Source organism: Colossoma macropomum, unplaced genomic scaffold (assembly GCF_904425465.1).
Source record: "Colossoma macropomum unplaced genomic scaffold, Colossoma_macropomum, whole genome shotgun sequence".
In the NCBI taxonomy this organism is placed as follows: domain Eukaryota; kingdom Metazoa; phylum Chordata; class Actinopteri; order Characiformes; family Serrasalmidae; genus Colossoma; species Colossoma macropomum.
The window spans coordinates 10,203,337-10,227,538 of NW_023494785.1; the positions used below are offsets into that span (position 1 = coordinate 10,203,337).

The 24,202-nt window shown below is 41.6% G+C and overlaps 1 protein-coding gene across 2 annotated transcripts in view; it reads left to right on the forward strand.

The window, feature by feature from the left end:
- Nucleotides 1–24,202, forward strand: part of fars2 (phenylalanyl-tRNA synthetase 2, mitochondrial) — a 177,371-nt gene that overhangs the window by 46,926 nt on the left and 106,243 nt on the right. For both annotated transcript variants that reach the window (XM_036582599.1, XM_036582607.1), the window contains exons 2-4: nucleotides 9,557–10,210; nucleotides 12,173–12,335; nucleotides 12,573–12,704. In XM_036582599.1, the coding sequence (XP_036438492.1) occupies nucleotides 9,572–10,210; nucleotides 12,173–12,335; nucleotides 12,573–12,704 (934 nt within the window). In that variant the 5' untranslated portion in view covers nucleotides 9,557–9,571. The remainder of the gene's footprint in view (nucleotides 1–9,556; nucleotides 10,211–12,172; nucleotides 12,336–12,572; nucleotides 12,705–24,202) is intronic.

Genomic DNA, 24,202 nt, shown 5'->3' on the forward strand with positions numbered 1-24,202 from the left:
CAGCAGGCAGTTTTACATGAATACACAGCATCATTCAGAAGAGCTTCTGAAGGCTCTCAGTTCTTTTATAGCTCCCACACAACTGCATAACAGATCTGGAGGGAAGAATCCTCAGCTTGATCCTTATACTGTGAGTATCCTTATCTCTGCGCTTTAGAGCTCGACTTTGAGGCAGGCTGAAGTCTTTCGAGGACTCACGAGGACGGCTGGGCTCCAGGGTAAAAATAGAAGAGTCTTGCCGTATCCGTGCTGAGCTCTGGCAGGTGGACCACGACCTTTGACCTGTCGGTGCCCATCGCACAGCAGAGTGGACAGACACCTTTACACAAGACTGGCTCCATTAACCTTTGAACAGTCATAGACGTTAATTTAACCAAAGCATCTCTGCTGTGCTGAAAGACGTCCTTCTCACATGCTTGGCTCCCCGGGTTCTCATGATGAAGGCTGATTGTTGGCCTAGTGCACTGGTGTAATATCAGTTTTTCCTAAGATAAGATTGCGAACGTGAGTAATTGTACCAAAATTTAGCTATGAAGAATTCTCAGTTCAAAGTTTGAGTGGAGATCTTGACTATGTGTCCTCAAAACTAGTTAGAGGACCAAATTAAAGTACTCAAAACTAAGTAAAACTAACCAAAGGTGACCAAATTAAAGTACTCAAAACTAAGTATGAAAGCAGTACAGGTTTTGAAATTGAGACCAATACAGTATTAATAGTTATTTCCAGTTCTACAAAGATGACAGGATCCACTACAGATTCACCAGTGGTGTTGAGAAGCTGTCACCAGACATACCAGACAGCACCAGTTCCCACCAAACCATACAATTTTCCTATTAGCAGAAGCATTTGCCTCAGGTAATTAACGATGCTTGTTGACTGATGGCAGTTCAGTGATGCTGTAGATTCCGTCTCTTAGGAATCAGAGATGGGGTTGCTAGGAGGCGCGTTCAACATTTTAAAGCTCTCTTGAAGAAAGCTGGATTCACTAAACCACACAGTTTCATGTAGGATTAATGGACACCACAAAGGCAGAGACAAATGAGCTAAATCAAGTCATTCTTTTGGCCCACGCATTTCAGAGCCCTACAAAATGGGCATACGTGTTTCGTTCTTTGGCCTAAGGTAGCGACACTAATAGGCTCTTCTGCCTACACTACACTAAAGCAGTGCCTTAAAACAAGCTCCTTTTCCACTTTGGATAAAATTGCCATTTCATACATCTTTTAAGACTTTGTGGGGGAAAAAAAACCCACATAGATGTCAAGAGAAGAAAGGCTACATTTAAGAGTGACTCTTTTGCTGGTAGACTGCATGAGCTTTGCTCTAAAAAGAAGTCATGTAATTTTTTTTTTCTTCTTTAAACCTACCAATGTTTTTTTGGGGGGAAAGGCTTTGAAAATGTGCACCAAAATTCCCAGATGGGAATTGCTTGGATGATCTGGAAGGCTTGGTTTATCAATAAAGATGAAAGGCAAAAATCTGTGATCAGAATAGATTACTGGAGTAAGCGATGACATAGTGGCAACAACAGTCACGTGTTTGGCACTACAACCTATCAGAGCTGTTTGCTGCCATGGTGTTCCCAGGAGTTTGGTGCGATGGTGAAATGGGACAGTGACTTCAACCCTCATTAAATGGGCCACTGCCTGCTCTGCCTGGTGACTCTGAACTGTAAGGGCTACAGCCAGCTGACAGAGGGCTGTCAGAACTGCTCTACTGAGAGCTAATAAAGGTTCAGATCTTTTCTTTTTGTTCCAGAAGTCACAGGCATGTAATGTTATCTTCAGGGATTTGTGCATAGCCACTGTTAATGGAAATACCTGATTAATTCGCGTTTTTTCCTTTACTGACATTTGGAAATTTGCCTGTAATTTGTCTCAGGAAATGTGAACGCTGCAACTACTGTTTTTAGCTATGCAACTTTCTTTTAGATAAGTATAGATAACTGTCAAAAACACATAAGCAATGTTTTTGCAAAGTGTGTGGTGATTCATGCTAACTGCTGGCTATAAACCTGCATGGCTTGTTAGCTATGCAGCCAAACTTTGGCCACCACGTCTTGGCTGATCAGCTACAAGGGATGAGTTGCAGTGATGTAGGGATGGTGGAGCGAATCACTGCCTGGAGCTCAAGCCTTTCAGCCCTTACAGCTGCCATCAGCATGCGATCAATACTGACCTGTCCAGATGCCCCCTGGCTACTCTGCACCCAGCTCACGGCCTGTCACAAAAGCCAGGACATGATCAGTACCAGCTGATGCTGAAACAGCTTCAAACTGTGGCAACAGGTAGACATAGAAACTACAGCATGGAAGTAACCTTGTTTGTCCTTAAGCTCATTTTAGGGAACACTGTGCCATCTTAAATGAGCCACAAAGTAATTTAAAACTGCACTGCAGTGAAATGAAGATGCAGTGGCATCAATAAATAGTTAATGATGGATGGGTACAGGATGAGCTAACCTTGCCAAATGGCATTAAGCTCTTTCTAATAAGCTCCTCTCGGGTGCCCACTCTGATTGCATCCTGGAATCCTCACGGAGGAGAGTGGATCTCCCAGAGCCATCACACATGAACGATGCAGACCAGGCAGAATCGGGGTGTTCATTCTGTCCCCCACCTTGCTCTTTCTCCCTTTGGCCCTGTCTGTCTCTTCCTTTCCTTTATCTGCTCGTCTTTCTCTCACTCTTGTTGCTCTCACTGTCTTCTCTCTTTATCAGGTCATGCACAGTGCTGTCACTTGCTCTCAGAGACAACCTTGGTCAGGGCATTGAACCGTGCACACACATGGGCCTTACGCACACAGTAGAGACCAGTGGTTAAGTTAAATTAAAAAAAAAATAGTGGGGGATTCCAGGCTGAACCAACACCTTGGGGAGGGGGGGGATGGAAGCACCGATAAATTATCTAGCACTGCAGTAACACTGATGTGGTGGTGGCGTGTTAGTGTGTGTTGTGCTGGTCTGAGTGGATCAGTGGAGTTTTTAAACAGTGTGTCCACTCACTGTCCACTCTATTAGACACTCCTACCTTTTGGTTGGTGGACTACTCTCAGTCCAGCAGTGACACTGAGGTGTTTAAAAACTCCAGCAGCACTGCTGTGTCTGATCCACTCAGACCAGCACAACACACACTAACACACCACCACATCAGTGTTACTGCAGTGCTGAGAATGATCCACCACCCAAATAGTACCTGCTCTGTGAGGGTCCATGGGGGTCCTGACCACTGAAGAACAGGGTAAAAGGGGGCTAACAAAGTATGCAGAGAAACAGATGGACTACAGTCTGTAACTGTAGAGCTACAAAGTGCACCTATATAGTAAGTGGAGCTGATAAAATGGACAATGAGTGTAGAAACAAGGAGGTGGTCATAATGTTATGCCTGATCGGTGTATATTGGTGTTTCGACGATAGTTGTTTACTCAGCGTTTTATTGCCTCTCCACAGCAATTAACAGCAACATTTAGATTATGAGGCATGATGTTGACACCCATCACTGTAACTTTAGCAACACTTCTGACAGTAATATATCGTTTAGTTAGCTTAGCATTCTGGAGATGCAGCTGAAGTTGTCATCTTTTTTTTTCTTTTTATATAATCAAAATTTAAACAAATCCCCCAAATATTATAACTTCAAATTTTCAGTTTTATTAGCTTCTTATTAGAAACCTCTCACTGGTTCATGCTGGTTCACATACCTGTTTATCTTTGCTACTGATGAGTAAGCAGTCTTTATCATTCACATGGAGTATCACAGAGGGATTTATCATAACACTCTGTTTACTATAATGGGAGTGTTGACAAAGAACGGTGCTGTTTTGTTTGCCTTCTTAAGGCTTACAAACTGTAAACCATGTCAAAATCTACCCAGCAGGAAACAGTTTTTTCTTTCCTCTAGCTTTGTTGGACACTTTTGCTCCAAAAACATTTTGAATCATACCTCGCGCTACAAACAACTTCCAGTGAAACGTGATTGGCTAGATTTTACGCCATGCACAACTGGATTAGACTGTTATTCCCACGGAGAGGGAGTGTTCGCGTGTAAAAGCAGATGAAGGCAACATCAAGCATGTCATTCATGGCCAAAAGCCCCCTGTGGCTGAATGTCAGGGCAAGTGATTTTAAAAGCTGCTGTCCCAATAAGTGGACAGCACTAAATACAGGTGTGAACAGAGTCCAGTGCATCTCGGAAAAACATCATGATCTGATCATTCAAATCACCTTCGAAGGTGACCACATAACAATTTGTAGTGTGAACCCTGAAGTGTCCCAATGCGTTCCCGCCAACACCAAACAGCCGCCTCAGTCCAGAGCATTATTACAGTGGAGACGAAAAGAGCTACGTAGCTTGTCTCTTTATCTTCTCACCTTTGTCTCATCTTTGTTTATGAGTTGTTTTAGCAGTCCATGCAGTCTAACCGCTTGCAACTGCCCATACATCAGTGAGGTAACTAGGATCTTATGGGTTCAAGTGCAAAAAATAGATCAGTAAATAAAAATGAATTCAGGTTGTTGACTTACTGCACAACTTTTGTCTGATGGCAAATTCGGCGAGAAACTGACATAGTCAGATAAAGTGGTCACCAGAGATGCATTCCAGAAATGGGAAATTGTAGGTGTTAACAGCTGTATGTCCTACTGTCCGCTTGTGATCATTTGGGTGTTAATGCCACGCTTAAAAAAAACACTCTGTAAATTTACAGTAACTTAATGGCAGCAGAGTTGCCAGGTACTTACTTAAGTTGTGTACAGCACTAATGCTATATTTGTTTGCAGTAATGACATTGTTTATAAATGCTGTACTACACTGTATTTCTACAAGACTGCACATTGATGAAAGTATATTATGTATTACTGTAATCAACTGAATATAAGAAATATATGCACCCAAATATCAGGAAATAAAAGAGTTAAGAAGATTCTGTCATTAAATTGAATGTAAAATACTTTTAAAAGTGTAAAAAATAAATTGTTCCATTGCAGTTTCTCAAACACAATCAGCTATTCTTTCAAAAGCTAACAGGCTTTTCTAGTAGTACTGTGAGGCTTTATAAATACTGTGTATTTGCTAAAACATACACACACACTAAAAAACATCAAGGGTTCTTTAGTGAACAAAATGGTTCTATATAGAACCATGGATACTCAAAGAACCTTTTGCATGATTAAGATTTGCATGAAAGTGTTTTTCAGATTGGTGGAGAATGTCCTGAAGATGGTGCCATATGGAACCACCAAAGAGGGTTCTTCTGTTGATGTCAAGCTTGTAACAATAGCCGAATCCTTTTTTGGTGCTGCATAGGACGCTTTTCAAAAAGGCGCTAGATAGAACTATATAAAACACATTCTTCATCAATCTGAACCCTTTAATCATGTGAAGCGTTCTTTGAGTGTTCATGGTTCTACGTAGAACCATCTTCTTTACTAAAGAACCCTTGAACCATCTTTTCTTAAGTGCGAGGTAAAAAAAAATAGTCATTAGTATTGAACTCGCTGTGAATGTACACTACCTTTTCTCTACCTGTACTGTAAGTGTTCTCCCAGAATTCAACACATGATGCTGTATAAAACATTTTTATTAGTACATTATTGAAGAAATTACAGATATTCTTTACAGTGCAGGTTTGAACAGGTTCTAAGTGGCATAGCTGGAAAGTAATTGCCAATTACTCTTAATGTTGTTAAGGAGAAGCCGAGTGTGGTTTTCAGCGTGCGCCCCATGGTGCACACAGTTTATTTTTTCAAATATGTCTCTTCACAAAAACATACAGACACGTTCCAGCACGTTGAACGTATGCCGGTGCAGCAGGCCTGTGGATTTACGCCGTTTCCTGGCAGGCCGTGGCTGGTGGGTGTGCTGAGCTGTGACTTGATATACGGACATGGATGAAGCAGTGTATTCTCCACATATTACAGCGAGAGAGGAGAAGATGAACTATCACCACTCGCTCATAAACCCAGCAGAGCGTGTGCGCGTGTGAACGAGGGCACACAGATTTCCCTCTGTGTGTGTGTATAGTTTAGAGCATTCCTTAAAAAGTGTGAGCGCAGGCATCTTCCCTGACTTTTTATGCTCTTTGCATAAAACAGAGCAGGTCAGCTCAGCCCATTTCGCTTGATTTGCAGCACGGCAGCAGGGGTGCAACTGTAAAACAAGAGCGTGAAGTGGAGCAGCACTCGCAGGAACCCAGCCATAAGCCACTGTGCTGCAATGCCACTGCAATGCAACACTCTTTCCCCTTTGTGTCGCAAACTTTTCACATCACTCTCTTCTGTCACTCTGTGTCTGTGCATCTGTTTGTGTTGTACGTCACTCCGATTTCGTGCTGCATGCCCAAGAGAGAAGGACTGCGAAGAAGTGAGTCCGTCCTATCTTACAGTCTTTCAGGCTCATAAAATATTGCTGGGCAAAGGCAAATATTTGTGCGAGGCTAGGAGAGAGGAACTGTTAGTATGGGATAAATGTGGCCCTGCTCTGCCCTGCTGTCCCGAGTGCCTCTGCTGCCCGAGCAGAACCCACAGCTTTGTAAACTGCGAGAGAGAGAGAGAGCGAGAGAGAGCGAGAGCCTGTGACTAAAGGGAGAGCAGTGGAAATAGTCTAATAGATCAGAAGAGGAAGCTAACAGAGTACCTGTACTGAACACTTCCGAAAAATAAAAGGTTCCTAAATGGTTGTGGGATGAACAGTGGTATAGAATAGTGGTCACCAGCTCTGTTCCTGGAGATCTACCTTCCTGCAGAGTCTAGTTCCAACCAAATCTGTCATACCTGCCCTAGCACATTAGCTTCTTCAGACGCTCTTGATGGGCTAGATCAGATGCAGCAGTGTTACATTTACACATGCTCTTATCCAGAGTGACTTACAGTTTAATCATGTTACAGAGGGAGGTGAAAGCACCAAGTTTTGCCCAAGGTCTCTTATTGGTATAGCGTGGTGCGCATGCCCTTGAGAGGAATCGAACCCCTGTCTGCCATGTGAAGGGCAGCAGTAATGCCCACTATACTACACCAGCCAGTTAGGTAAGGTAGCAAAGCAGTTTATCAAATGCAGGTTAGAACTCACTAACTTTCTGCAGGAAAGGTCTCTAAGGGAGGGGCAGAAGACCACTGGTATACAACCTTTACATCAGGAACGCAGCTCTTCGGGGATTAGCATTTTAGCATGTACTGAATTCAATATACAAAGCTCTTGCCAGTTAGCTGGCGAGTTGAATCAGGTGCATTTCATGAGGCTGAAGTCTACAGAGCTGTGGCCTATGAGGACTGGAGTCTGACACAAGTGATTTACATTTTTAAGGAACCTGAAGTGGTTCATATATGGCAGAGGTGTACAATAGGGAGGAAATTACACATTTAAACAGAAATCTAACCTATTAGACTTAACACCCATGTGAAGGGTAGCATATGGCAGTGAGGACAGGATAAGGTTCATAAAAGCTGTAGTGCAGTCATTCATATCACTCATCCATTTCTGTTTCCAGGTGGTCTCATTTTCTCTCAATTTCTCCAGTTTTCAGTCACTCTGTCCTTCGGTTCTTATACACTCTTTAAAATACAGGCTCTAAAAAGTTTCTCTGAAGTGATGCCATATTAGCAGAGGTAGTAAACTCTAGACTTTGAGTCCAGTTTCAGGACCTGGATTTTGTTACCACTAGTAGTGAATTGAACTGTTAATATAACTGAATTGGCTACTTAGTGTCATAGCTGAATCCTACATTAGGTGGGTTAGTTATGTCAGGGCAGGGAACACTTGAAACTGTGCAGAGTTGTGAGTTCGTACAACTGGAGTTGAGAAACTCTGTTCTATGAGAAAAATTAACCACCACTGATGATAAAATCCAAGACTGAAAGTTGGTGTTCGAGGTCCAGAGTTTAATACCTGCCCGTATTTTTAAGAGTATATGAGAATCAAAGAATAGAGTGGCTGAAAACTGGAGAAATGGAGCAAAAATGAGGCCGACTGGAAGCAGAAATGGATGAGTAACATGGATGACTGCTTTACAGCTTTGATAAAACTCTTCTTGTCCACCTCTATATGCTACCCTTCACCTGTCTATGAAGTCTATTAGGTTAGATTTCTGTTTATCAAGTAATTTTCCCCCCTTTGTAAAAGACAACTCTGTCTCTTACTCTTCAGCATCTGTTTCTCCATTTCTCCACTCTGGGACTGCAGAATTACTTGCCTGCTGTGTGCCTGTTAGTGCGCCAATGGCTCCTGTACACCTCAGAAATTGGCTGTTTGATGAGTCAGCCACTTCTGAAGCTCCAGCTCTAGTTAAACTTGTTTGATATTGTGGCCGGGGTGACATCTAGGTCTTCTAGTTCTTTTCATTAATTTTGCTCGTCTAACTGTGACTCAAACTAACAGCTACCTCTATGATTGATCAACCTCTTGATTGTTATCCAATTTAGTAGACTAATTTGACCATTACACCTTCTGTTCTGACCTGTTGCTGCCAACATCTTTCAAAGCTCTGTCAGTGCAACATAACAATAGGAGCCAAATTGCCCCCAGCAATTCTTGTTGTGTGCTGCAACCTGTCAGAATAACACTGTCTGTGTATAATCTGAACTTTTATAGAGCAGTATAGAATCTATCTTTGTTTGTCTTGTATTTTTTTCCCTGAGGTCAACTTGTGCACATCTGTGTGGGTTTATTTACCAAAAACATTTGCAATTGATTTTTACATGACTTTTTCCAACCTGTCTTTATCCTTTAGAATTACACAGGCTGTTTTTGTTATTGTATCTGTAAGACTGATGTATTGTCGCTGTGGGATGGCACAGCAGCCTTTAGGAAATGGGAAAAAACATTCTTAACTTTCAGTGGAAGTTAATGTAATAAGATTTTTTTAAGAGGATTTTGACCACTTCTATTGGTCTGTTTATTTTAAAGTTTTAAAATGATGTGAGGGGCAACTGGATTTTTTTTTTAATTATGCAAAAAATAAAAAAATGACAAAATAAAAATACAAGGTTTTGTTGTGACAGTGGTGATATATAAAAGTAACCTCTGTTCTGATTGTCTGTCCTGTAATGTGCCTCGTTCAGAAAGCAGTTTAGACCACAATGCTCCCTATAGCATGACTGGGCAGGACTAGACTGTTGTAGGCTGAAATATGTGTTTATATATGATGGCTATTGTGACTTCACAAAAACAATTATTATTAATTTTTCTCTTTTAATTTTCTTTTCTTTTAGCAATTAAATTTTCTATGAAATGGTCCCTTTAAGTAAACAATACATTAGCTTTTGTTTACATAATTGACATTGTCAGCTAATCTAATTGACTTTGTCAACGAATTGCTGGAGCCTTAATTGTCCTGTTGTCCTTGATTGTTGGCCCTCTATTGAGAATAACCCAGAAAGTTATTAAAGGTGATTTTTGGGCCATGGCCACCAAAAGAAGTTACCTTACAAAAGTACCATCCATTTTGTTCAGTTTGCTATTATATCCATTTCGTCTGGATTAAAAAATTTTTTAAACGTTTTTTTTTCTTTTGATTGACAGCTCTGAATAAACCCTTTATTCTTTTTCTGCCATTTTCTCTTACAGGTTCATGATCCAGCTATGGGCTCGTACTGTAGAACCCTGCACAGATCTCTGCACCTATTAAAACCCATCACCTGTAACTGGCCAGTCACCTATCTTGCATCCAATGGGTTTATAGTAACTCAGAAACTCCACCTGTGCAGCAGGCAATCCACTCGCAGCCCCTCACCTCAGCCTCGAATTAATGACCACTCAGTGGAAGTTCTTGGCCATGTCTACCCCCGAGATGATATGACCAATGTAACGGCCAAAATCCTGTCCAAGGTGGGCCGTGAGCTTCACAACCAGGCCCACCACCCGCTGTGGCTCATTAAAGAACGCATCAAAGACCATTTTTACCGCTCGTACATTAGCCGTTCAGGCACCCCGCTCTTCTCAGTGCATGATAACCTCAGCCCTGTAGTCACAGTGGAGCAGAACTTTGACAGCTTGCTCATTCCTGCTGACCACCCCAGTCGGAAGAAGGGTGATAACTACTACCTGAACCGCACTCACATGCTGCGCGCCCACACCTCCGCCCACCAGAAGGAGCTGGTGCGTGCTGGCCTTGACTGCTTCCTCTTAGCTGGAGATGTGTACAGGAGAGATGAAATTGACTCCAGCCACTACCCCGTGTTTCACCAGATGGAGGGAGTCCGACTTTTCTCCAATCACGAGGTTGGGACATGGCCTCTATTTTCCAGTACTTCACTGGGTCACAGACCATTTCACTACTATTTTTAAAATGCCTTCATCTTGTACTCTATATTTCCCCTTAGGGGAATTCCCAGTGGCATCTTAAGACCTCTTCCATTACTGTATTAGTGCAAGTGAGGTTTGTTAGATGGGTCCTCGGAGGGGTGAAGGATCGAGTCATTGTATTTATACAGTCGTACCAAGAAGTTTGAACACACCTGGTCTAATTAGATATTTTGTTGACTTCATACTTCGTTGATCCTCTACAGAGAACAAACTTTCATATGGCATTTCTCTGCTAAATTCGGTGCACAGTTTCTATTTATTTGCTGAGTTTAACATACAGGAAAAAATAAAACATTTGAAGTGCATTAGCTTTTGCACAGGCCTCACTTTATGTTTATATGTGAAAAATTCTCCGTAGGGGATGTGTACTTAGTTTCCCTTAGAAAATCAACAAAATGTTATTTGACCAGAAGTGCCCAAACTTTTGCATACATCTGTATATATAGACTTCAGAAGCAGAACTTGCCCAGATTAATTGTGATTTGGTGTCATCTCCCCTTTCTAACCCTAAAAAATAGCTAACAAGCTGGTGATAAGCCAGAGCAGTTAATGCCTTAAGATACTTCAAGGGGTATTCTGCTGACTTTTTTGCATAATTAAATGGTTAAGATGTAAACAAAGTCACCGAGAGTGGTTTGATGTGAAATGCTCCGTTCTAGAGAAACTTACAAACTTAGAATTGTTCATAGTGGTGGTGATAGGAACCAGATGTCTGAAGAGTTTAATGCCTCTCTGCATGAAATGGTTTAGACTACACTGCCTGATGTCTGAGACATTGTTTTATGATAGTTTTGGGATCAGGATTTGGCCTAAAACATATTTTATCAAATCCATTAATGGCGGAGATGTACACATAGGGCGTTATAAGGCAAAATAGTCCTGGAAAATTTATATATATATAATGTATATAATGTAAGTTCACTGACCATTTTGAATATTCAATAAAATGGCTTTGTTTATGTTGTTTTTATCAAGACTCCTGTTTCCTATCACCACCACTGTAAAGAAATCTTTCTGTAAAGAAAAGTTCTCTTCAATCAACCATTTCACATCAAGCCACTGTTGTAAACAAAGTCATCTCAGTAAATGAATTCTGTTCCTTTCCTCTGGTAGATTGCGAGGGCTGCACAAAAAAAGATTAAGCTAGACACAGTAGTTATTCACAAAATGTACATACTTTTAGCTCCGATTTCTCAAGAAATGGTTTGCCTTGCAAGATATGCTTAACTAGCCTATTATCTCACTGAAGCTAAGCTAGATGAGGTCAAGTGCCTATTGAAAAATCTATGCTTATTATCTCATCCTCCCATTTTCCTACATGTTAAAAGCAGCACTGAAATAGAGGGAATAATTACAGTGCACCAAGAAACACAAGTGCCAGTCCAGCTCATCACAAAGGTGCTGGATGGGACACCACTCCAGAGAACGCCAGTCTGTTAGCAGTGCTTTTCTATGGAGATTATAAAAGTGAATGCATGTGTCAGCAGTGGATGCACCTTAAAGTGTATTTAATTAGAATCACTAATTAGAAGTGGTGTCTGGATACTTCTGGAGATAAAGTGCGGGTGATTAATAAGCCTAAAATTTTAAGGGGTTAATGTGTACGAGTGAAGTGTGCGAAGCTTTTTGTAGATTTAATATGGACCTACAAATGTTCATGAATACAGAGAATGCTCCGCACAAGGGGAACAATTCTCACATGTTCACTGCTACTATGTGATTATATTCAAAGCTTGTTTTAGTTAGTGAGACATTATTCAGTATTTTAGGTGATTTGGGACATAATGACAGTGTACTTGATTTGAAAACGTGAGGTTATTTGAAGACCTACCTCTTTCCTCTCTTACTCCTCTCTTACCTCTCTTACTGCTCTGACAGCTGTTTGCCCAAGTGGAGAACGGAGAGGACTTGTCTCTCTTTGAGCACGCTGGTCACCGCACACCGCAGAAGCAGGAGACACATACCCTGGAGGCTGTGAAGCTGGTGGAGTTCAACCTCAAACAGACGCTTACTCGCCTCATCAGGCACCTTTTTGGAGAAGGTAGCAGCACCTTGGTGGCCACACTTTTGGGCAATGTTCAGATTACAAGCCTTTGTCTTTGTTTAGACAGACAGCTCAAATCTGAGCAGGAAATATTTTGTTCACACAACATTAAAACAAAAAAAATGTGTCATCCCTGTAATGTGAACAAAGCATTGGTTTCTCTTTCTGTCCTTATAGCTGGTCTTAACTCCATATCCATCTGTCTTTCTGCTTTCTTTTTTTTTTGTTTTTTAGAGCTAGAGATCCGCTGGGTGGAGTGTTACTTCCCTTTCACACATCCCTCCTTCGAAATGGAGGTGCGTTTCCAGGGCGACTGGCTGGAGGTGCTGGGCTGTGGTGTGATGGAGCAGGAGCTGGTGCACTCAGGTGGGCGCACACATGCATGTGCACACAAGCACACCTACATAGATGAAATAAATAAAGGCAGAATTAGTAGCTGTTTGGTCTATAGGCAGTGGATGGATTGAGTCCTTTATACACATATTTAGGAATGGCAGCAGTGTGTCTGCCAGGCCTTCAGTGGAATAATCAGAGCCCTTTATGTCAACGTTTGCTGAAATGGGCCGGGATAATGATTAAGGCCCAGTTTCCCAGTTTCCTTACTGTTCAGATCATCTTAACTGTTAGAGAGAGTGTTCAGTGTGATGCTGTCTCTACCATTCAAGAGTAATCTTTGCAATAAGATGCTTTAGGGGCAACCCAGCCCTGATTGGTCAAAACCATCAATCGGATGCAGTCAAGTTCAGACAGAATTTAGTCAAGTTCAGACAGAATTTAGTCAGGTTCAGACAGAATTTAGTCAGGTTCAGACAGAATTTTGTCGGGTTCACACAGAATTTTGTCTGGTTACTGTCGGGTTCAGACAGAATTTTGTCGGATTCAGACAGAATTTTGTCAGGTTCACACAGAATTTTGTCTGGTTACCGTTGGGTTCAGACAGAATATTGTCGGGTTCAGACAGAATTTTGTCAGGTTCAGACAGAATTTTGTCAGGTTACAGTCGAGTTCAGACAGAATTTTGTCAGGTTCAGACAGAATTTTGTCAGGTTACAGTCAGATTCAAACCGAATTTCGTCGGGTTCAACAGAATTTTGTCAGGGTACAGTCGGGTTCGGACAGAATTTTGTCAGGTTGTAGTCGGGTTCGGACAGAATTTTGTCAGGTTACAGTCAGATTCAGACAGAGTTTTGTTGGGTTGCGGTCAGGTTCAGACAGAGTTTTGTCAGGTTACAGTCAGGTTCAGACAGAATTTTGTTGGGTTGCGGTCAGGTTCAGACAGAGTTTTGTCGGGTTGCAGTTGGGTTCAGAGTTTTGTTGGGTTGTGGTCAGGTACAGACAGAATTTTGTTGGGTTACGGTCGGGTTAGACAGAATTTTGTCGGCTTGCGGTCAGGTTCAGACAGAATTTTGTTGGGTTACGGTCGGGTTTAGACAGAATTTTGTTGGCTTGCGGTCAGGTTCAGACAGAATTTTGTTGGGTTACGGGCGGGTATAGACAGAGTTTTGTGTGGTTACGATCAAGTTCACACAGAGTTTTTCAGATTGCGGTCAGGTACAGACAATTTTGTCGGGTTGCGGTCAGGTTCGGACAGAATTTTTTTCAGGCTACGGTCGGGTTCAGACAGAATTTTATCAGGATACAGTTAAGGTCAGACAGAATTTCACTGGGTTACACTAAGGTTTGACAAAATTTTGTTGGATTTCAGTCAGAATTAGACAGAAAAATTTGTCGGGTTGCGGTCAGATTAAGAGAGAATTATATCAGGCTGCAGTCGGGTTCAGACAGAAAATTTTGTTGGGTTGCAGTCGAGTTCAGACAGAATGCTACAGTCAGGTTCAGAGAGAATTTTATTGTGCTGCAGTCAGCATCAGACACAACTTTCTACTGCGTTTTTTTGGATTCAGTTCAAAATTTCAGGCCAGATTAAAGTAAAGATCACAAAATACAGGAACAGACAAAGTTTAAACAACTTTAAACAACTCCTGAGCACATTGTTGGACAGCCTTTAAAACTCAAGAGCCAAAACTCAGATTTGGTTCTTTGCTGGAGCTTCATTTCTTCAGTCAATTCAGTGTCCAGCATTATGCCTTCCTGCCTCTGCCAGTAGATGGCACTGTTGTGCAGCTCTGTATGCAAGTGCCCTGTTGCTGCAGATGGAACCATTCAGAATTAAAGCCCTCAGAGGGAAGGACACGCTCAGCTGCCCAGACACGGCTCCGCTCCCTGGGGATGAGTTCAGGATGACCGCCCCATTCACTCTCCCTGTAGTGCTCACTCCTCCCTGCTATTTAACACGCCGCTGTCTACTCTTCACTCCTCACTGAGTCTGTCCGTGTTAAACCTCACATTAGCCTCCACAGTCTGCAGCTGGACAGCCGGTATGGGCCACTGAACATGCAACAGCTAATCGTCAATAGTGCTTCTCAAGCTGCCGATATATAGAGATCTACAGAGGACACAATTGCTTTAGAGGCCGCCTGATGAACCAGGGGATATATTATGTACAGACAAGTTAAATAAATGTAGTTATTATTATTGGTCTGATATTGGAATTAAAGCTGATAATTACAATCAATAACTTATCATTCCATTTTGGATGCACTGGCACATGTATAGTCACACTTTGATGCAATAAAGTGAAGCATTTTCACAGTTTCAGCAGGACAACAGAAATAAGACTTGCAAAAATGATTCAGCTGAGGTACAATGAGGGGAAGGTGCACTAAAGACTTGCAATATCAAACGTATCAGTTCAGTGATCTGTAGTACATAGTGTGAAGAATATGAAACAGCCTTAGCAATAAAACATCTTTAGAGTTTTACACTCACTGCACTCCATGTAGACAGTAGGTTACAGTGTGAAATTATTCTAAAAAGCTAAAAGTAAAATGATTGTTTATTAGAATCATTATCATTCAAAAAGGGGTTAACAGAAAACATGAAAAAACTACATATCAGAGCATCCCTATCAGTGCATCTGTGGGTTGAACACTAATATGGGTCAGTTCTGAACTCCTGGGCCTGACATACTGTATGTTCACCACAGCGTCTTTTTTTAGCCCTGTATTTTAAGGTGCTCTTGTGCATTCTGCCGTTTTGAGCGTGTCAATAATTGAAAGCTTTTCTATCTGAAGGCAAGTCCTTAAGAGGCCTCACTCTCTTACTCAATCTCATCTCTCTCCATGCTGACCTTACCTCACGCCTCTTCCTGATGGACTCTTTTTATTCGCCCCCTGTTTGAAAAAGCTCTTAGTTCTTCAAGTTGATGTTGGCAGAATAAGTGATTCTATAAAGGGCCCATATCCTACATTTTTTTCTCTGTGGTTTTATGTGTCAAAAATGGTCTTAATTCATTTCTACATGACCATTTTCCAACCTGTCTTTAACCCTTAGAATTAAATGGGCTGTTTTTGGTGCTGTACTTTTAAGAGTACATGCGCTGTGTTCTCATTGGCTGCCCTGTGTGGTGTCCTGTTCAAAAAGCACTAATAGCTGAAACATTCCTTTGGACTTTCATGTGCATTGGTGAAGCTGAACTTCTGTAGGCTGAATAGGTTGGTATGTGTAAATGAGTTGGTTCTTGTGACATCACAGAAATAATGATTTTAAACAGGCTGGTTTTGGAGCATAGTTCCCACCTATGCGCTGTATGGACCGAGTAGTGCATTGTACATTTCGAAACTAACAATATTTACATACTAATGAGTGAAAATGTGGTGTTCCGTGATTTTTTTTAAGGTTTGATAAGTTAGACCAGACAGAATGCAGAAAGAATGCCCAGCAGTGGCACATTTAAAAAATGTTATCAAAAACTATGAATGCAATTATTTTTATTCAGAATTTTACATACTGCACTGCACTAAATCCTATTGAAGTGGACTAATTAGTATCTCTTTGTAATGAAACATGCAGTTGGCCAGTGTTCTTTAAGTACTGATCATGTTCACTGTACTCTAAGAAAAGATTATGTTATGGCAGAATTTATCACAATACGATACAAATATTGTCACATTGTCCACTATTAGATAAATATAAGGGTTTCACAGGTCATGATGACTGCTACCACTGTTTTAGATATGTGACGCACTTTTGCATATATTCATAGATAATATCAAACATATCACATAAGTAAATCTATTCAAAATTACCAGCATTAAAGGGCAATTCCACAAACCTTTCAAAATTTCCTCATAATTAATTAATTAAGAGTCCTTCAGAGTGGTTTGGTGTGTAATACTCCTTTCTAGACAAACTTACTCAGTCAGAATTGTTCACAGTGGTTGTGATGGGAACCAGACATCTGAATTGTTTAATGCATCTAAAAGCTCCCTAAATGAAAAGTTATTAAACCAAATGGGTACGAACAAACTGGCCGAGGCTTGAGGAATTGCTTAGTAGTTGCTTAATTACAGTAGTTTTGAGCAAAGGCCTAAAGTGTGCTTTTTAAAAATACTATCATGGACGAGAGGCAACATAAACCCTAAAAACAGAACTATTTTTTTAGATTTTCCATTATTTTGCCATTATCAACATTGCATATAAAACTCAGAAGACACGTCTTCGTAAATAAAATGTGTTGTAGACATCACAACCTCTTATTCTTATAACCACTGTAAAGGAATTGGGTGACACTTTATTTTGAGTGGTTCTTTTTAGATGAAACAAACACTCAACGGACTCTCAGTAACATGACAAAAACATATGAGGGTTAGGGTTAGGTTTTAAATTGAGGTTAGGGTTAGGATTAGGGCCAGGGTGAGGGTTATGTGTTGGGTAAGGTGGGTAAGGTTAGGTTTTGCGTGATGGAAGTAACATATTAACAATACATCCACTTAATGTAAGTAATGTATCAACAGAACATCTACAAAATATTTAGTTCAGTGTATTCAGATACTTCACTACTGACACTTCACTGATATGTTGTAGCTGCTTTACTGATAATCTGTTAAGAGTTTATTAATCATGTTTGAAGGACCACTCCAAATAAAGCGTGACCAGAGATTGGAGTCTGTAAGTTTCTCTGCAGTGCATCATTTCACATCACACCACTCTGAATGGCTTTGTTCTCGTGCATCATTTCACATCACACCACTCTGAATGCCTTTGTTCTCATGCATCATTTCACATCACACCACTCTGAATGCCTTTGTTTACATTCTCAACGATTGAAGGTTTGTACATATTTACAAAAATCAGTGGATTTTCCCCTTTAACAGTTTAACATGGTTTAAGACAAGTGTTGTGGTGTGCACTATGCTAATTAGTAAATGCAAACTTCCATTACTTGTTGGCATAGCTGTGTTGTTACATTAGCCTTTTAACTCTAGTGCAAAAAAGAAGCATATTTTTCGACTCCAGACATGTTGACAGCGCTACATTTGTGGTAAGTGGAAAACTTTTCACTTGACTTATCGCTTGTTTAAGCTGAGGATGCTGATCATCAGTCTCACTGCTTGAATTGATACGATTTCATCAATGCCTCGTTTCAGTTTATACGTCACTCAGAAGTCTTGGTCTGAGTCATGGCATTTGCAGTCCGTTGTACGTCTGTGAACTGAGCTGTGTCCCATCACAGCACATAAGCTCATATTTAATCCTAGTTCAACAAAACTTCAGCAGAAGTTTGTATGTGTGTGAGTGAGTGAGTGTGTGTCTGCCTCGGTGGCCTGACGGGCATACAGATCAGCGCTGTGCTCTCTCTGTTGCTGTTGTCTGTGCATGTATTCAATCAGCACTTTATCCCTGTGTACACCCACTGTAGTGGCTCTGCATATTCACAACTGGGTAAACAAAGCCCTTATGTCTCCAGACAGCTGTCAGCAGCCTGACGCCCAGCCGCACGCTTTACTACAGCCAAGCCCCCTGAAGAGCTCCTACAGCCAAACCCAATCAGAGCAGGAGCAGCCACTTCCCCTCTATCTGTGTCCTCCTTTCTGCCTGGCTCTCTATTTCCTTCTTTCTCTTTTTTCATCACTCTTTCTCCAATCATGTCTCTCTCTCTCTCTCTCTCTCTCTCTCTCTCTCTCTCTCTCTCTCTCTCTCTCTCACTCTCACTCTGTCTCTTTTTCTCTCTGTCTCTCTGTCCTGTGTGTTTTCTCTTTTCTCTCTCTTTCATAACCTCCTCTTTTTTTAAACTTGTTTCTCTCTCGTCCTCTCCCTATGTCTCTCTCTCCCTCTCTCTTGCTCACTCTCTCATTCTCTCTTTTTTTTCCTTCTCTTTTTTCAAATTTCTCTCTCTATATTTCATTCTCTTTTTTTTAATTTCTCTCTCATCACCTCTCTTTCATATTCTCATCCTCTTTCTCTCTCTCTCTCTCTCTCTCTTTTATACTTTCATCCTCTCTCTTTCATACTCTCATACTCTCTCTTTGTCTCTCTCTCTCTCTCTCTTTTATACTTTCATCCTCTCTTTCATACCCTCATAGTCTCTCTCTCTCTCTCTCTCTCTCTTTCTCTTTCATACTCTCTTTGTCTCTTTCATTCCTTCTTTCGCTCACTCTCTTTTTGGATTTCTCTCTCTTTCATATTCACTTTCTCACCCTCTCTCTCTCTCTCGCTCGTTCTCTCTCTCTCGTTCTCTCTCTCTCTCTCTCTCTCTCTCTCTCTCTCTCGCTCTCTCTCTCTCTATCTCATAATCTCATATCCCTCTCTCCCTTCCTCTGTCTCTTTCCCTCTTTCTGTATTTTATTTTTTTCTCTCACTATCTTTCCTTTCTCTCTTTTTCAAATTTCTCTCTCTCCTGCTCCACCTCCCTCTCTCCTGTTTGCTCTCCCTCCCTCTGTCTTCTAATCTCTTTCTATCTGTCTCGCTTACACTCTCTCTTTCTCTCACACACACACTCCCACACACACACACACACACACACACGCTCACAAAAAATACTTTAATTGCATTTCTGTTTCAAAACAGCACAAATTGAACGTTTTCCAGGAGGACAATTTGACCCCAAAGACTGCAGTTTTGGCAGAGATGTTGAAAGATATAGTGTCAGTAAAAAGGCCTCAAAAATATGCTGTAGAAAAACAAGATCAGTCAAAATTAAAGCAGTTGTCAGTGAGGCGTATCTGTTCGTTGCAGAATTTCATCCACACTGTTTCATAAGGACAGGCGTCAGTAGTCCAGCAGATGGTCACTGCTCTGTGTGCTAGTCAAAATGCAGTTTAATTGGCCACTCAGTGAAAATAAAATGAAAACACAGGCAGGTTTATGACCCAGGTGTTCGGATGTGTGATGGTGTTAACTCTTCACTTGAACGGCAGCGTGGTGGTACTTTGAGTCTTTGCCGGTGGGCGCAGTTGTCCGTTGTAAAACTGGTGATTATATTTAATGAGCGTAATAGGATGAACGCTTTGTGTTTGAGAGGTCAGTAACCTGCAGCAGCTCATCACTTCAACAGGCTTAAAAACCAAATCACTTCAAAGAGTGACTGGGGGAAGGTTAACTGTAAGGGCAGTACCATGATACCGCACTGGATCTAGAAGGATCTCTGTTATTAACTGTTAATTAAAATGAGAACCTTTTAATGAGGAGAGTTCACTGATTCAGAAATATTACATTTAAAGCAATAGTTCAGCCAAAAATCCAATTTACCCAGTTTTACCTTTACCATTAGCCAACACAGGCCCTGTGCTTGCATCTTTGAGTTTGCACTGGAGTACCGAGGCTAAAGTAACTGAAGAGAAAGGAAAGCCTATAACCACCCTGCACTGTGTAGGCCATTTTAAGTGGTTTCCAACTCTATATTATAATGATAAGCAAATCTGTTTGAGATTTATTTACATTAAAGGTATGATAGTTTGAGAAAAAGCAGGTATGTGATGACAGTTTGCTCAGTGCTGATTGGTAGAGTATAAGTAGGGCTGGGCGATATGGGGGTCTTAGTTTCTCAATAACATCAGCTTAGTATGAACAGCAAACACTAGCTGGCTCGGTACGTCAATGATAGATCACAGTATTCAAACCCAAGCTAGCAGACATTTGAGTTTCTCTATTCTGTCATAGTAGTTTGAGGGGTAGAAGAAGATCCAACGCTCGCTGTGTAAAAGCTTTAACTGCAGTGTGATTTTCTTGCACTAGACAAACAATGTCTTCCTTATAGATACATTTAAACATTAAAAAAGTGCTTTTTTTGTCTTGTTTGATCTACAATAACATCAATTCGATGGGCTGTGTGGGTGACAGAGCACTGCTTCAAGTTAGCCAGCTGCTAAAAACAGCTAGCCTGGGAAGCTAACGTTCTCCCACCCTCCAATGCCTCACAGACATACAGCATCCTCAGTTTACTTTTGCATAAATCAGCGCTGTAACTTGGATGAACCCACTTCTTTCTTTCAGTTTTGTTGCTCAGGAATGCACTAATACTAAAATATGACTGTTTGAGTGCTGTAACTGTGCTGTAGTTGTGAGGAGCACACGTGATTTAACGCTGCTAAAGCTTGTTAGGATAGAAGTGAGTTCACTCTAAGCCAGTACAGTTATGCCACTTATCTTGTCGCTCATACTTGGTCACAGGAGAACAGAGCACCAATCACTCCACTCAAACAGGGAATGTCTAACCCCAGGTTTCAAACATCACCAAAATATATTTGGCGACTTATTTTACTCGTTGCCCCCTCCCTCTCTAATCCTGTAGAAAAACTCAGAAATGCGCCCTCCGCTGGCGACAGCAGAGTAGTGTGGCTTACCTTGCAGTAGAAAACGCCACCAGGTCTGTCACTAGAACTCGGAAGTGTGAGAATGCTCGAATATATCGAACATTTATCTAAGATTTCGTATTTCTATCGAGGAAAGTTATATCGTGATGATTATTAGTATCGTTTTATCGCCCAGCCTAGGTATAAGCTTCCACTTGTTAGCTACAAACTAGGGGCATCAGTTTGCTCCAAAAAGAAACACTATACACTGTCTTATGGATACACTGAGTACCTTATTAAGACTATGTGAGAACGGTCCATGCTGCATCCACAGTGGCTTTAAGTGACCTGGCAGGCCTTGTGTTGGCAGGCTTTGTACGTAGGCTTGGCTGCATACTCTTGCATATCTTGTGGTGTTAATTGTGATTTTCCACATAACAAGCATCATGTTCTCTTGAGGACCATGTCTGGTGTGCTGTGTGCTGTGTGTGTTAAGCACTGCAGTGTTCATTTCCCCTGAGGCTTCCGTTCATACTCCATTAAGACCTTTATTGCTCTGCAGCCTGCGTTCCTTCCACCTGCGGAACTGTGCGGAGAGACTGATAGGCAGCAGAAGCCGGGCTGACGTTCAATTCAATATGCACTTCCATTTAGGCCGAGAGAGAGAGACTGAGGCTCACAGCGAATAGCTATTGTACTATTAGAGGTTTTTTTATTTTATTTATTTATTTTTTTTGAAGGCTGCCTACATATGAACCTCATTACACATGCATAAGCAATGAATAACATTTAGAAATCACGTTGACATAAAATGTTTTATTGCATTGTTGTAAGGGGCCTTAAACTGAAGGCCAAGGTCGAGTCAAAAACAACATTGAAGTTCCGTGAAAGATATTAATGCCTTTGAACTTAAGTGAAATATATGTATGAAAAATCTTATACTTTAGTGGAAGTAGAAATACTCTTGCTTGAGTAAAAGTAGGAGTTCCATATCTATATTTGTAAGTGAGTAGAAAAGTACAAAAGTACTCGCTTTTAAATGGTCTTGAATATCAAAATTAAATGTTAATACAGCTATGTTATATTATTTTCATGCACAATTTCTGTTAAGACAGCATACATACGTATGCAATGTTCTGAAAGTGAAAATAAGTTTTTCACATTACAAGAAATGCACTTAAATAAGGCATTTTCCTGCATTTTTTAGTGTGCAATTTCTATTTATTTGCTAAGTTTAAAAATATTGGAAAAAATAAAACATCAAAATTAAAATGTGCCATAACTTTTGCACAGGCCACCTTTTATATTTCTCCCTTCAATATGTTAAATTCAGCAAACAAACATTGCAAATGAAAATATGCAGTGTGTTCTCTGTAGAGGATGTGTTTAACTTATTGCTCTGTAAGTTCCATTATTTGGTAATGAGGCTTCGTAACCGTGTTATGAATTTAGTTTAGTTTAAGGGTTCTTATGTCAATACAGTATCATTTGCTTCATAAAACATCTTATGTCATCTTGCAGTTACCGGTGGACTGTGTTCGTAAATACTCAGTTATTGCTTTGTAACTGTGTTATTCAATGCTTATGTATATGTTATGAGGTCCCTATGTAGGTAGTCTTCAAAGAAAGTCTTGCCTTGTTTTTTTGGTTGCTGTTTTTTTTGTGTGTGTTTTCCACAGCTGCCATCAGACCGACCTCTCTTCCGTCCACTATCGTCATATGCGCGTATACCTCCCGTTCTTCTTTTGACTTTGTCAGTGTCCCAGCTCTCACTGCAGGAGTTCTGACAGAGTCTCCTCACTATTCTCACTCACGCTCCCTCCCTTTCTGCTTCTCACATGCACACGCTGGTATACACATTCATAAACACACTCTTCCATCTCCCATTCTCATTTTCACTCCCATCTCTCTCTCTCTTTCTTACCCTCTCTTACTCATTCTTTCTCTCCACATCTCTTGCCCATGCTTGCTCTCTCACTCTGTCTCCATCTCTTTTTTGCTCTCTGTCTCTTTCCCTCTCCCTCCCTTTCTTCACTGCGGCAGAGCAGTGTGGCTCCGTTGCCAAGGCAACTCCTCATTCAGTCCTCCGCAACCCCCTTCACACACTCACACTCTTTTACACACACACACACACACACACACACACACACACACACACACACACACACACACACACCCTTCACTTCAGAGCAGCGAGACAATAAAAAGCTGCCAGCAAGACCGAATTAAACGTGTGGCAGGAGCTCCGCGGATAGGAGGCAGCGGCTGGGATGCCGGTGGGGGTACGGCTGAAAGAGAGAGAATGAATGAGAGAGGGAGTTAAACAGAAGGAGGAGGGGACATCCAGGGAGGTTGAAAGGTTATTTATTTGTCTCTGAGCATGACGGCCATATGCGGAGCGTGGCGTAAGTGTGCCAAAGGCGGTACCTTTGGTTTAGGGGGAGGAGGGAGACTAATGAAAGGGGAGGAGGGGGGGAAGAGGGGGAGAGGAGGGGAGAGGGCAGCCCCTCTCCGGCTGCTAGTCCACTTAGTTATTCATTAGAGCGCTGCGTGTAATCCCTGCATGCATCGATTCTGCAGAAGGCCCAGGACGGAGCCCTGTGGGACTCCCCCAGAGTCGGCTGCAGCATATGGGACTCGGTGTTAATGATGGCACGCGCCAGCAGCCCCAAGGGAGAGGGCGGGGCTTAGTCACGCCCCAGAGGACCAGGGGGGCCCCGGAATGTGATTAAAGCCGTGTTTGGAGACAATTAACGGCCCTTCAAGTCACGCACCGTGGTGCCCCTGGGACCGCAGGGGGAGCAGGGGGCCGCTGGTGGGAGGGCAAAGTACCAGCTGAGCTCCGTTCTGGTTCAGGTGGCACTTTCAAACGTAATCTTAATCCTTAATACCCCCCCCCAACGCTCCCTCCCACCACACTGAATAAATCATGCGCCAATTGTGTCCGGCTCCTTTTAGAGCTCACACATGCACATACATACACACACACACACAACATGGTTCTGGCCTCATTACAGCACTTCTGTCAGGAAACCACAAATTTGACGACCTGGCATTTTTTAATCAGACAGACCCCCCACCCCCCCACTCCATCCCTCCTTCTCATTCTGTGTATCCATCTTTCTAGCTACTAGGTCCTCAAGTAATGATTATTTCTATAGTTGATTAATCCATCGACTATTATTTTATCAATCAAACAATCACACCTTTGTGTCTCTTGTGATTTACTTT